The sequence below is a fragment of the Miscanthus floridulus genome, chromosome 4 (genome assembly GCF_019320115.1).
Source record: "Miscanthus floridulus cultivar M001 chromosome 4, ASM1932011v1, whole genome shotgun sequence".
Lineage (NCBI taxonomy): Eukaryota > Viridiplantae > Streptophyta > Magnoliopsida > Poales > Poaceae > Miscanthus > Miscanthus floridulus.
In genome coordinates, this window is record NC_089583.1 from 15,784,946 (window position 1) to 15,796,352 (window position 11,407).

General features: G+C 46.4%; 1 protein-coding gene across 1 annotated transcript; it reads left to right on the forward strand.

Annotated features, from left to right (window-relative positions):
• Window positions 1–1,574: 1,574 nt before the first annotated feature.
• Window positions 1,575–3,773, forward strand: LOC136551020 (F-box protein At2g23160-like). Its single transcript, XM_066542619.1, has 2 exons — window positions 1,575–1,711; window positions 1,792–3,773. The coding sequence occupies exon 2, from the start codon at window positions 1,825–1,827 to the stop codon at window positions 3,055–3,057; it is 1,233 nt and encodes a 410-aa protein (XP_066398716.1). The 5' UTR covers window positions 1,575–1,711; window positions 1,792–1,824; the 3' UTR covers window positions 3,058–3,773.
• Window positions 3,774–11,407: the final 7,634 nt, after the last annotated feature.

The window sequence follows — 11,407 nt, forward strand, 5'->3', positions numbered from 1 at the left end:
CACAATAATGGCCTATTCCAAGCTTCGAAAGGACTAGGCCATAGTTGGATTTTACACCATATTCGCACATGACAGGAGGTGCTTTGTAGATTACCCGTTCTTTCTTCTTTTCCTTAACCCTCCGCGGTTCTTTTGGCCATTGGTTCTTAGGACCATACAACCACTCCTTGAAACGACACTTCGCCATTGAATACACCTAAATAATGAGACATTAGTATATGAACACATATAGCTTAAGATTTTAACACATACACTTTGCACTTACTTCATGCTTGTTTGGACATACAAACTCCAACGTATTCTCAAGGTTTATCACAGCTCGATCTCCGTAATCGCACAGAGGAGGTTACTCGAGTCGTCTAACTGCGGCTAGGTGCTTCTCCTTAGTCGTCATTGCCGGAGGGTTAGGGGGGTGGAACTTACCGCTTGAAGTGCTCACATAGATGTCTCCCTCTAAACCAATCGTAAAAAAAGAGGTACCTAGGATCAAACTTGTCTGCACCATCGATCCACTAAAAGAAAAAGCACCTCTTATGGTCCTACACAACGAGATTCCAATAAAATATTAGTACCATACTTAAACAAATAAAGAAAAAGGATAGTATAAACAATTTCTTACATTAAACCGACTACATGTGTAGAAGCAACGCGTGGCTGTGTCCGGATGTTTCGATTGAAAAACATGGGCTGGGAAACCACAGTCACAGTTAGGGACAGGAAGGTCAGGAGGGATGAGGGCATCTTTGCTAGACGCGTCAGGGTATAATTCTCGAGGACGACCCCGTTTTCGCCAAAACTCCTCCCGAAACATTTCTTGCATCTAACAAAAAGGATGTAATTTAACAAACATAAATAAAAATATCACAAAAAAATATCAATGAGAACTATAACTACAATACAACCAATTTCGTTCTAAGAACCAAAAGCAGTTAATATTATACCCTAAACCTAGGGTTTCTCATTTCATCCACAATAATGAACCCATAACATAACTACATGCGCCTAGGTTTGCTAGCTTTTTTCACGCCTTGGAATCAACCTACGGTTGTATAATACATATATTGAGGGATATAATGAAACCCTAAGTGATGACGATTCTTAGGTTGAAAAATCCGACTAATATGTACCGAATCGATGCGAAAAAACAAGGAGGTGAGCGAGTATACCTTGCTTTCAAAAATCTACGGATCAAATCAAGATTTTTAAGGTCAATATGTCGATTTAAGAGGTAGGGTGAAGTTGGGAGAGAAAACCCCGAGAGGGAGGAGAAAGAAGAGAAAGAACGCTCGGGGAAGAAGGTTGGGATGTGGTTAAATGCAGGGGGCTCGATGCCCAGATCTACGGCGCCGAGCTCGGCGCCAGTCACTCTGGCGCCGAGCTCGACGCCAGCATTTCCCCGTGCCCAGGAGCTCGGCGCCAGTGACGGTGGCGTCGAGCCCAGGATCCATTTTCGAAATTGAATTTTTTTGGGTCTATCTGTGAGAAATTAAAAAAAAAAAAGGCCAAGTAAAAAATTCGCCCAAAAGGCCCCCTCCGGTTAGCGCCGTCGCCGTCGACGCCGACCCTCTCCTGCTGCTCACACACGGCCACGGGCCACACGGCGACACCGACCCTTGCCCTCACTGCGAGAGGCGAGACGAATCCCCCCATCTAAGCAAGGTCCCCGCCGGCTAGCGCCGCCGCCGTCGACGCCGACCCTCTCCGGCCGCCGGTACGTTGCCCGTTCGCTGCATTTCCCACTCCCTGTCTCTCGTGCGCATCCATCCCTAACCTCACCGTCCCAACTCGCAGCTTGCGGCGTGTCCCTTCTCCGCTCCCGGCGGCATGGACCGTGCAAAGGGGAGGGCGGTGGCGGTCCTCCACGACGACCTTATGGTGGAGATCCTCTCGCGCGTGCCCGTCAAGGACCTCTGCCGATCCACGTGCGTGTCCAAACCCTGGCGCGACCTCATCACCGACCCCCTCAACCGCAAGAAGCTGCCCCAGACCCTAGAAGGCTTCTTCCACGGCGGCGCCGACGGGCATCACAGCTACGGCCATTTCACGAGCCTGTCGGGGAGCGGAGAATGCGTGCCTCCAGTCGACCCTTCCTTCTCCTTCCTCACGGCGAAGCTGCCTGGGGTCGAGCGCATGATCCTCTTGGATTCCTGCAACGGGCTCCTGCTGTTTGGCTGCACCCGGGAGGACAAGTTTGGGTACATCGTGTGCAACCCTGCGACCGAGGAACTGGTGACTGTGCCCTCCAGCTCTGCCTCTTGTCCGCCTCCGCCTCCACTGGAGGAGGGCTATTATGACGCCAATGATGGAGAAGAAAGATTTGCACACACCTTTCTGATGTTTGACCCGGCTGTCTCCTTGCACTTCCACTTGTTCCACATCTGGGAGAATAGGACGATGGTGAAGGTGGAAACGGTGCACTCTTACTCGTCTGAAACCAGGGCATGGACTGACAGGTCAAGCAAGTGGAAGCGAGGTGAAAAGGGCGGTGAATGGGGATTGTGGGGTAAGGCCATAATCCAATTCACTTACGGCAGGGCTTTGGTCAATGGTCTGCTGCATTTTGTTGTCTCCCGTGTTCGGAAACATGAGTTTCTGATAGTTGCAGTGGATGGGAAAGGGAAAACTTGTAGGATCATCGGCTGGCATGATAAGCATGCGTCGGCGGAAGCTACTTTTATTGGTCAATCCCAAGGTCATCTGCACTGCATCAGTATGAATAAGCAATCACAACGCTCCCGTATGCACTACTTCACGTGGTTGTCAGTTTGGGTTCTTCAGGACTATGATACACAAGAATGGATCCTGAAGCACAATGTGAGCACTTCGCAATTATTTGGTTTGCTGAGTTGCCCAATCATCGACTTTGATATTGTGGCCATGCATCCAGATCACAATTCGATAATCCTTGTTCAGGGTTCCAACCAGAAACTGGTATTGTATGACATGGATAGTAAGGAACTGTGTGCCCTGCGCAGTCTAGGAGAGGACTGTATGTTTATTTTTATCCCGTATGTTCCCTGTTTCATGGAGTCACCGTTTCTTGCCACCAAGGACTGAGGTGGTTTCTTGTGGGATACTTCTTTGAATGTTCAGCAAGAGCTTGATCTTCCAAGTATGGTGCAACTAGCAGTGTGGGTAGATCTACTAGAATTAGGTGGTGTAAAGTTGGATAAATCTATTATCTTTATGTGATATATTCTGCTGGTGCTTTAATATACCCCTTTTGTAATGCTGTGAGAAAGCTGTTTACAAGACAGCATGCAGGTTAGCATTACATATGCTAGTTATTTGGTTAATGCATAAAGCCATGAACTAGTTCAAGCTGCCCAACACATCCAAGTTATGAGTTTGAAATGCTACCCTTTATGTTTCCAGATTGATGTCTCCATCTTTTATATGTGCTTCCTTTTTCTCAGCCATACCAGCGAGCAATTACTGACTGAATTTGTGTTTCCTAGAGGTTGTATATGTTTATTTATGCTGGAAAATGCATTTATCTTCCATATGTAGCAGAGGTTATGTCTCAGAAATGTTTGAACTGAGAGCTCTGTCACATTAAGCTCAAAGGTTGTCTAATCGGCTGTGATTGATTGTTGCTGCTGGTTCCTTGCATTCACCTTGGAGCAGAAGCTGAATCATGAATGTATTCTATTCAGCTATAGTCAATTGTTCCTTATGACAACCAGTCTAAGTGGAGCTAGTGTTTTTACATAACATACTCTACGACTCTAAGTGAACTGTGGATTTTTCTTTCTTCTGTCCTGTACATGTGAAGAAATGAGAAAATATTTCATATAATATTTCTCTACTTATTCTATCTTGCAGTTTTACAATAACTTTGCCAATTGTTTTTACGTTGAAGAAGGAACAAAAATTATATCCCATATTTTGCCAAATGCCAATGTCCCTTTGTTTACTAAAATTTAAAGGTTAAAGAACTGGTGGTATTATCCTTGAAATCTTCCTACATGGTATAGCTAGTTTCTAACAAATGTTTCCATGTATGCTTTTGAAGAATAAGTGGCACTATGTAGCAGATGATGGTAGTTGATTGCATTATATACATTCTTTGCAATAACATAAATGCCTGGTTCCAGTTTTGTGAAAACCGGAAGTGAGTTTAACCTCGATTTAAGGATTGGCAGCGTAATACATACAGGGGCAATGCTCAAACCTACAATTCTGACAGCATTTTTTTTTTACTGAATATGACAAATATGACATTCTATTTGTCTCGAATTAACAGTCCTACAGAGTCATTTCCTTCTGTTTAGCAGAAGTCTTTAGTTCTCCAGGCCTTGGGCCTTTTTCCAGTGGCTGCCTCTGAATCAACGCACTTCCTTCCATGTTCAGGTTTCTCATCTGGACTTTGACTATCAGAGGATCTTCTACCAGTAACTTGGGCTATGTTTTGGTAAGTCTTAGATACACCCCTAAAGCAATCTCTCCATGCAAACAAGTATGTACATGTATAGTTCTCTTTCAAACAAGTATCCCCCAGAGTAATTTCTTGTGTTTGCTTCAGATGAAGCGAAAGCCTCGAGTGTACCTGTACAGTCCTTGATCCATCACATGTTTAGAACTACAGCTGCTGCTCTGTTCACTAGTACTCCCTCCGTTCCTAATGTAGGGCCTTGTTTAGATTGAAAAAAATTTCAACCTGATGAATAGTAGCACTTTCGTCTTATTTGGTAAATATTGTCCAATCGTGGACCAACTAAGCTCAAAAGATTCATCTCGTGATTTCCAACTAAACTGTGCAATTAGTTATTTTTTTTACCTACATTTAATGCTCCATGCAAACGGCTAAAAATTGATGTGATGGAGAGAGAGTGAAAAAACTTGGAATTTTGAGGGTATCTAAACAAGGCCTAGGTTGTATTAGTTGTGCTCTATCCTCTATGTCAAACTAGTTTAATATTGACCAAGTTTAGAAGAATGGGTCAACATCTATCACATCAAAGTAATTATGTTAGATCAAACTAAATTTATTTGGTTTTGCAAATGTCAACACATATGCTAGTTGTTTAGTTAATGCATAAAGCCATGAACTAGTTCGAGCTGCCCAACACATCCAAGTTATCAGTTATGAGTTCGAAATGCTACCCTTTGAGTTTCCAGAACCATGTCTCCGTCTTATATACGTGCTTCCTTTTTCTCGGCCTTTATTAGCTTGCAATTACTAACTGAATTTATGTTTCGTCGATACAGTGTATGTTTATTTATGCTGGAAAATGCATTTATCTTCCACAAGTAGCGGAGGTCATGTCTCAGAACCTAGTTATTACTTTCTTTTCCTTTTGGGCCTTGTGGCCTTGTACTTTCCTTTTTTCAGTTTTAGCGTTGCTCTCTCTTTTGTAACCCTTGTACAGAACATTCTTTCATTTAATTGAAAAAACAAAAAATATTAGGTAGGGGATTCCCCTACTGATTCGGTCAAAAAAAAGGTCATGTCTCAGATATGTTTGAACGGAGAGCTTTGAAACATTAAGCTTAAAGGTTGTCTAATCGTGAGATCAGTTGTTGCTGCTTGTTACTTGCATTTGCTTCGGCCATTGTGCAGAAGCTGAACCATGAATGTATTCTACTCGGCTATAGCCAATAACTCCTTATTACAACCAGTCAAAGCTGGGATGTGAACTGCAGAATTTTCTTTCTTCTGCCCTGTAGATGTGAAGAAATGAAAAATATATAATATATTCCATGCAATGTTTCTCTACTTATTCTATCTAGCAATTTTTACAATAACTTTGCCAATTGTGTCAGGAGCAGGCACAAGAGGAAGCTGAAGATTGCTGACAGTCTGAAGAACACTGTTCACGAACCAGCAACGAGTGCTGACTGCGCGAATGTGGGGTCCGGCGGTTTGGTTGTTGATGCGCTGGTAATGTGCTGTAGGTGTTGAGGTGTGTGTCGGCCGGCTGTTAGTGGTCTGATGAGAGAGTATAAATACCGAAGGCTGTCTATAAAGAAGGCATCTTGTAATAGCGCATTCGTAAACTTTGAACATTCTGTTCTCTGAAACCCTCTCCCTGACTAGACTCTATCCGACTCCTCCTGTCTTCTTCTTCTTCATTCTGTTGCGAATTCTTCAAGCTATCCATCCGATCCTTAGTAGGATCGCCACAGATTCTTCTGACGCTAAAGAAGGAACAAAAATCATTTCCCATATTTCGCCAAATGCCAAGGTTCCTTTGTGTAGTAAAATTTAAATTTTAAAGAACCGGAAGCATTGTCCTTGAAATCTCCCTAGTTCACGGTTTCAGTAAAACATATAGTATGTCAAAAATATTTTTTTTAGGAATGTCAATAAAAAAAATATAAATGAGTAGTACCAACTTACGTGCCTACAGAAAATGGGCCAAGGCCCAACAAACCAAAATACCGACCCCTACACCTTCACTTATACTCCCTCGTCCTAAATTACAAGATGTTTTGGCTTTTCTGGATGCATATATTTTTTTATGCACTTAGATATACACTGTGTTTAGGTTCATAGTAAAACTAATATATCTAGAAAAGTCAAAATGTCTTATAATTTAAAATGAAGGGAGTACAATTTTATTTGCCGCCTCAGCATTAGTACGTGACCGAACATGTATATGCCAAGTCAAAGCACAAGAGGTAAGAAAGAACAGGTGCGGATGCACGAGGGTGCAGTGCACTGCCAGGGTGCACATGGCCGCATGCGTTTGGGTAAATCTTAGGTAACGGTAACGAGGGAATAGACGAATAGTCGCGTAGAGCTCCTTTACAACGAGGTGTTGGCCCGTATCAAAAAAAAAAAACGAGGTGTTGGCGTGTTGGGCTGCTGATTCTGGGTGTGCTCGTGGGGTGGTTGCGCAGATTTGTCTTTGTTTCTTGTCTCCTCCCCGTTTCTGTTTTTTTTTTTGGTCTTTGCTTGGACTAGAGGCGAAGCATCGCTGACACGATGGAATGCAGCAGCGGCACGGGCACACGGACGGCGCAGGGCAACTGGGCAAGCGAAGGAGATACCCTTGAGTACGGACATGCGGTGGACTCACATGAGTCACGTCTCACTGGTCGGTTTGTTCACGGGCAGCAGCCGGTACGGGCAAGAGGATCTCAACAGGAGTTGCCCGTTCGCAGACGCAATCTGCGGAGCACGGGCACACCGCACACCTTGTCTTTCTCTGATCATCTCTCTGCATGTGCATGTGCATGTGCTTGTGCTGTGCGCGAATAAATAGGGACCAGGACAAGGGGGCCCAAGCTAGATTCTGCGGTCCGCGCTGCGGGCCTGCGGCCACGAAAGACGAATTGCAAAAGCTGTGGAATGTGAATACCAGCCATTGTCAAATGGGAATATTACGCTGCCAACGCAACGCCTCACGGGCCGTAGAGATGGGAATACTAGTCACGGCCCCAGCCTCACGGGTGGCCAGCTGCTCAGCTCTCTACTCGCCGCTGCATCCACTCGATTCACGTATTGGATGCTTTGGTGAGGGGAGCCGGGGGAGAGAGCCAGTCTAGCACGGTGAGATGCATGTTTAAACTGTGCATTCAGTCATATTTGGTTATCTTTGTTGTTGGTCTAGTATGAGATGAGATCTTGTTTGGTTGCATGCATGGATGAGAGTTTTCAGTGTATGACACTTGGGTCCCTGCGTCATGCTTGAATCAAGCCATCCTATATGGAGAGGGAAGTGAAAATTGAGAAGACGAAGTCGTGCGGGATGGAGGAGGGCAGATGAATGAAAGGATACAGGCGAAAGGTGCGAGGAAGGCAACCAAACACGCCGCATGAATAAGGTCAGACATCAAAACGGTACAGGAACGACCCGATTCGGCCTACCAATCACGCCCATAGTGGATAGACGTGTGGTGAGGTACTCACAGACAGGACCGACCATGCACGACCTGGAACTAGAACCATCGGCGTTGCTGGCGTGCAGTCGGTGAAGCGGTAGCGACAGGGTTGTCCGAACCAGACCATCCATTCACCGTTTTGCCTGCTTCATCTTATTCCTCTGTCGTGTTTAGTTCCCCGCCTCGCACGTTTTGTCTCCTTCGTTTCATTCCTCTGTCCTCTACCATCCCGTGTGGCTCCGTCTTCTTAATTTCCATTTCCCTCGTGATCAAGAACGGCACGATGCACCCATGATACAAGGGCCCATGTGTCACAGGGTACTACTGTACAACCCATCTCCCCGTAAAACAAAAACCTTACATATAGCACGATGTGAGAATTGTTACGACCCTTCCTGTGAGAACAAGGCCATGTTTAGTTGGGCTGTGGCTTTTGCAAAAGCTGTTGTGGACTGTGACTTTGTAAAAGCTGATATGGGAAAGCTGTTGTGGGATAGTTGAAAGCCTGTTTGGTTGAGCTACTGTGGCTTTTAAAAAAGTTTTTCATTTATGAGCGGGCCCCACATGTCATACGCAGAATGGATCTTCTTCCTCCTCTCGCCAGATCGAGCTCGACGCGCCAGGATGGCCGTGTTCGCTGGGGCTGGCCGCGCCGCGGCGGTCGGGGCAGGCTGCGGCCGCCGCCCGTGGATGGCCGAGCCGCACCAGGCGGGGAAGGTGCCCGTAGATGGGGATGCGCCTGGGTTGTCTTCTTCTCCAATCTCACCGCCGGAGGGGATGTGCCTAGGCTGGTGCAGCTCGACCGCCAGAGGGCGCCCGCGGCAGCAGAGCTCGACCGCAACGGCGGCGGAGGCGGCCCATGGAGGCGGAGCTTGCCCCGCGACGGGGAAGGGGGCTCGCCGGCCGGAGAGGACGGGCCAGCGCCGGCGCTCGCGCGGATCTGGGGCCAGGGCCTCACCCGTGCCCGCGCGGAGCCATGATGCGTCGTCGGGGATGCGGCCGGGGTAGGGGCCACCGCCGCGATGCGCGCACGGCGTCGCCGGGCAGATTCCGCGCTGCCACAGGGAAGGGTAGAGGTCCACGCCCCCTCCAGGATGGAGCTCGAGGAGGAGCGCTCCTCCGAGTGAGGAGGACGCCAGTAGAGCTAGCTCCGGCAGCCGGCGCCGACGAGGGGCGCCGACGAGGTCGCTGAGCGGCGCCGTAGCGAGAAAAGTCACGACGTTGCGGACGGCAGAAGATGCGCGGGTGGAATAGAAAAGAAAGAACAAACCGTTATCTACGTAACGAGTGGCAGGTGGGTAATTTTCAAACCCAAAAGCAGCTGAAAGCAAAAGAGAGGCTGTTTTCAATGTTGTACTAGAGAAAAACAGATTTTGGTCTAAAACTGGTCTGGGCTTTGGGTCTTTTGGATGAGCTTTTAGTTTTTTTTCTGACAAAACGGCCAAGGAGTACTGTGCTACGGAGTACTACTACTAGTAAAACCAAACGAAGCAAAAGAGTTGTCACGGCCGTTAGCCTCCTCCCCAGCCGGAGCCGGCAGCCGCACAGCACGAACAATGGCACATGGGCAAGCACGGTACGAGTAGCACAGCATGTCAGCATCCCCAAAGGGTTCTCCTGTCCCATCGCTTGCCGTGCAAAAAAAAAAAAAAAAAAAAAAACAGGGCCGGCAAGCCGTATCTACTTGCCTCCGGCATGTTCGGTTGGCTGTTTCGTATCGTTGCGGGTTCGTTAAGAAGTACGGTTAGCTGGTTTGTGTGAGAGAAAAATACTGTTTCGACTGAAAATTTACGATCGTTTACGACAAGCCACAGCCAAATAAACAGGCTGCTCGTCGGTGCCGTGCCATCACTCTGTCAGCCGGCGACGGCGAAACCCCAATCCCAATCGCAGGATCCGCAACGGCGAACCCCTTCAGCTTTCGGTGGGGCAACATATGGCATCTGAGAAGGAAGAGGAATGGAACGGAGGAACGAGGAGGATGGAGACGGCTCCTGCCCCCACGATATTTGGGTGGGGTCGGGGAATGGAGAGCAAGGCCGATCCCAAAACAAATAGAGTCTGCCTACTACACAACCATATATTTTATGTAGTTTCAATATATGAATTTTTTTACACCATAAGATTAAGATTCAACAACCTCCACCCTTCTTCTACCTTCAGCCTTCATAGATCACATAACATAATTTTTTTTCTATAGAAGGACAAATCACAGATCCACCGTCGGCGCCACCGCGCGCCAGGGCGAGCTAGCAGGTCGCCGGTGGTCACCCGTGAGAAAAAGAGAGGGAGAGAGATAAAAAAAATCTATATATTTTTTGATGTTAAAACACATGAGCGTTGTATAGCATTCATGAACCAATTATCCTCCGCCGACCACGATTTAGAGCCTTTTTCTTTTTCTTCTTGCTACCAGTGGCGTAGCCACAGGGTATGCCGGGTATGCACCGGCATACCCTGCAAACCAGTAGTATATATATACTATTATATTGTACATACGCTGTATTTGTTAAAAAGAAAAAACATATGTGGACACCATCACATGATGACGGGAGGCTCATATGATGCACTGACACGGCCCATGCGGCAAGGGAACTCCAATTCTCCAAAGTCCAAACGTCCGGTATGTACGCTCCATATACGACCCTTTGAATTTCCTAATCTAATCTCAATCAGACGGAGAGCCACGGAGGAACACGTGCGTCGCCACCTGACAGGTGAGTCTGTGATGCCCCGGCCAGCCGCGGCCCTTGGTGCCCTGCTGCCCTTCGCCATGCTCGGAATGCTGGATCGGAGGATCGCTGTCTAATTTCCATGTCCTGTCTGCAGTATATACGGTTGCGCCGGTCATGACTTATCGTCTTGATTCGCTATTTTGGTTAGGTAAATTTTAATCTTTGCTCTTCGTCTTTTTAGAAAATTATTTTCTACATTCATAGTTATTTGGTAATATTTATAGCCAGTTGAACCTCCTAATCCCCCACCTGATCAGGTTGAACAAGCGGTGGAAGAGCAGTGGTTGATCGGGTTGATGAAGAAGATATAGTAAGACATTCATATTCCTTGGAAAGTGTCGAATAAAACAGTCTAAAAAATAGCATTGTAAGCCTCTGGTACTCTTTTATGTCTATATTTAAACTATCAATACGTCTTTTGAACTTTTTATATTGTATTTAGTAGATGGTTTCAACTTAATTCTTAAATTTAAGCCTTATCATGTTACTTAGTGCATGTATATCAAATCACGTTGTAAAATTTACAATTGTTACCGAATTGCTAAAATAGATTTATCGAATTGTATATGAAAATTTTTTGGCGGCATACCCAAAATTAAAATCCTAGATTCGCCACTGCTTGCTACTGTAGTAATATTTCACTACTTCATCTACCGAGCAAGCTACGTCTACGTACTACCTAGGATTCGTTCAACTCCACGTGACGTCACGGTCACGGCACGGGAGAAGCCAACTTTCAGATGTTCATCAAGTTTTAGTGTTGGCCGATCGGGCACGCATGGAATTTCTGCTAATCCACTGAAAACCTGGACCGCTCAAAAGTTGCAAAAGAAAGGGGGCAT

Bases quoted from the DNA above. Each gene is read 5' to 3' on its own strand.
- LOC136551020 (XM_066542619.1), top strand. From the start codon at position 1,825: ATGGACCGTGCAAAGGGGAGGGCGGTGGCGGTCCTCCACGACGACCTT.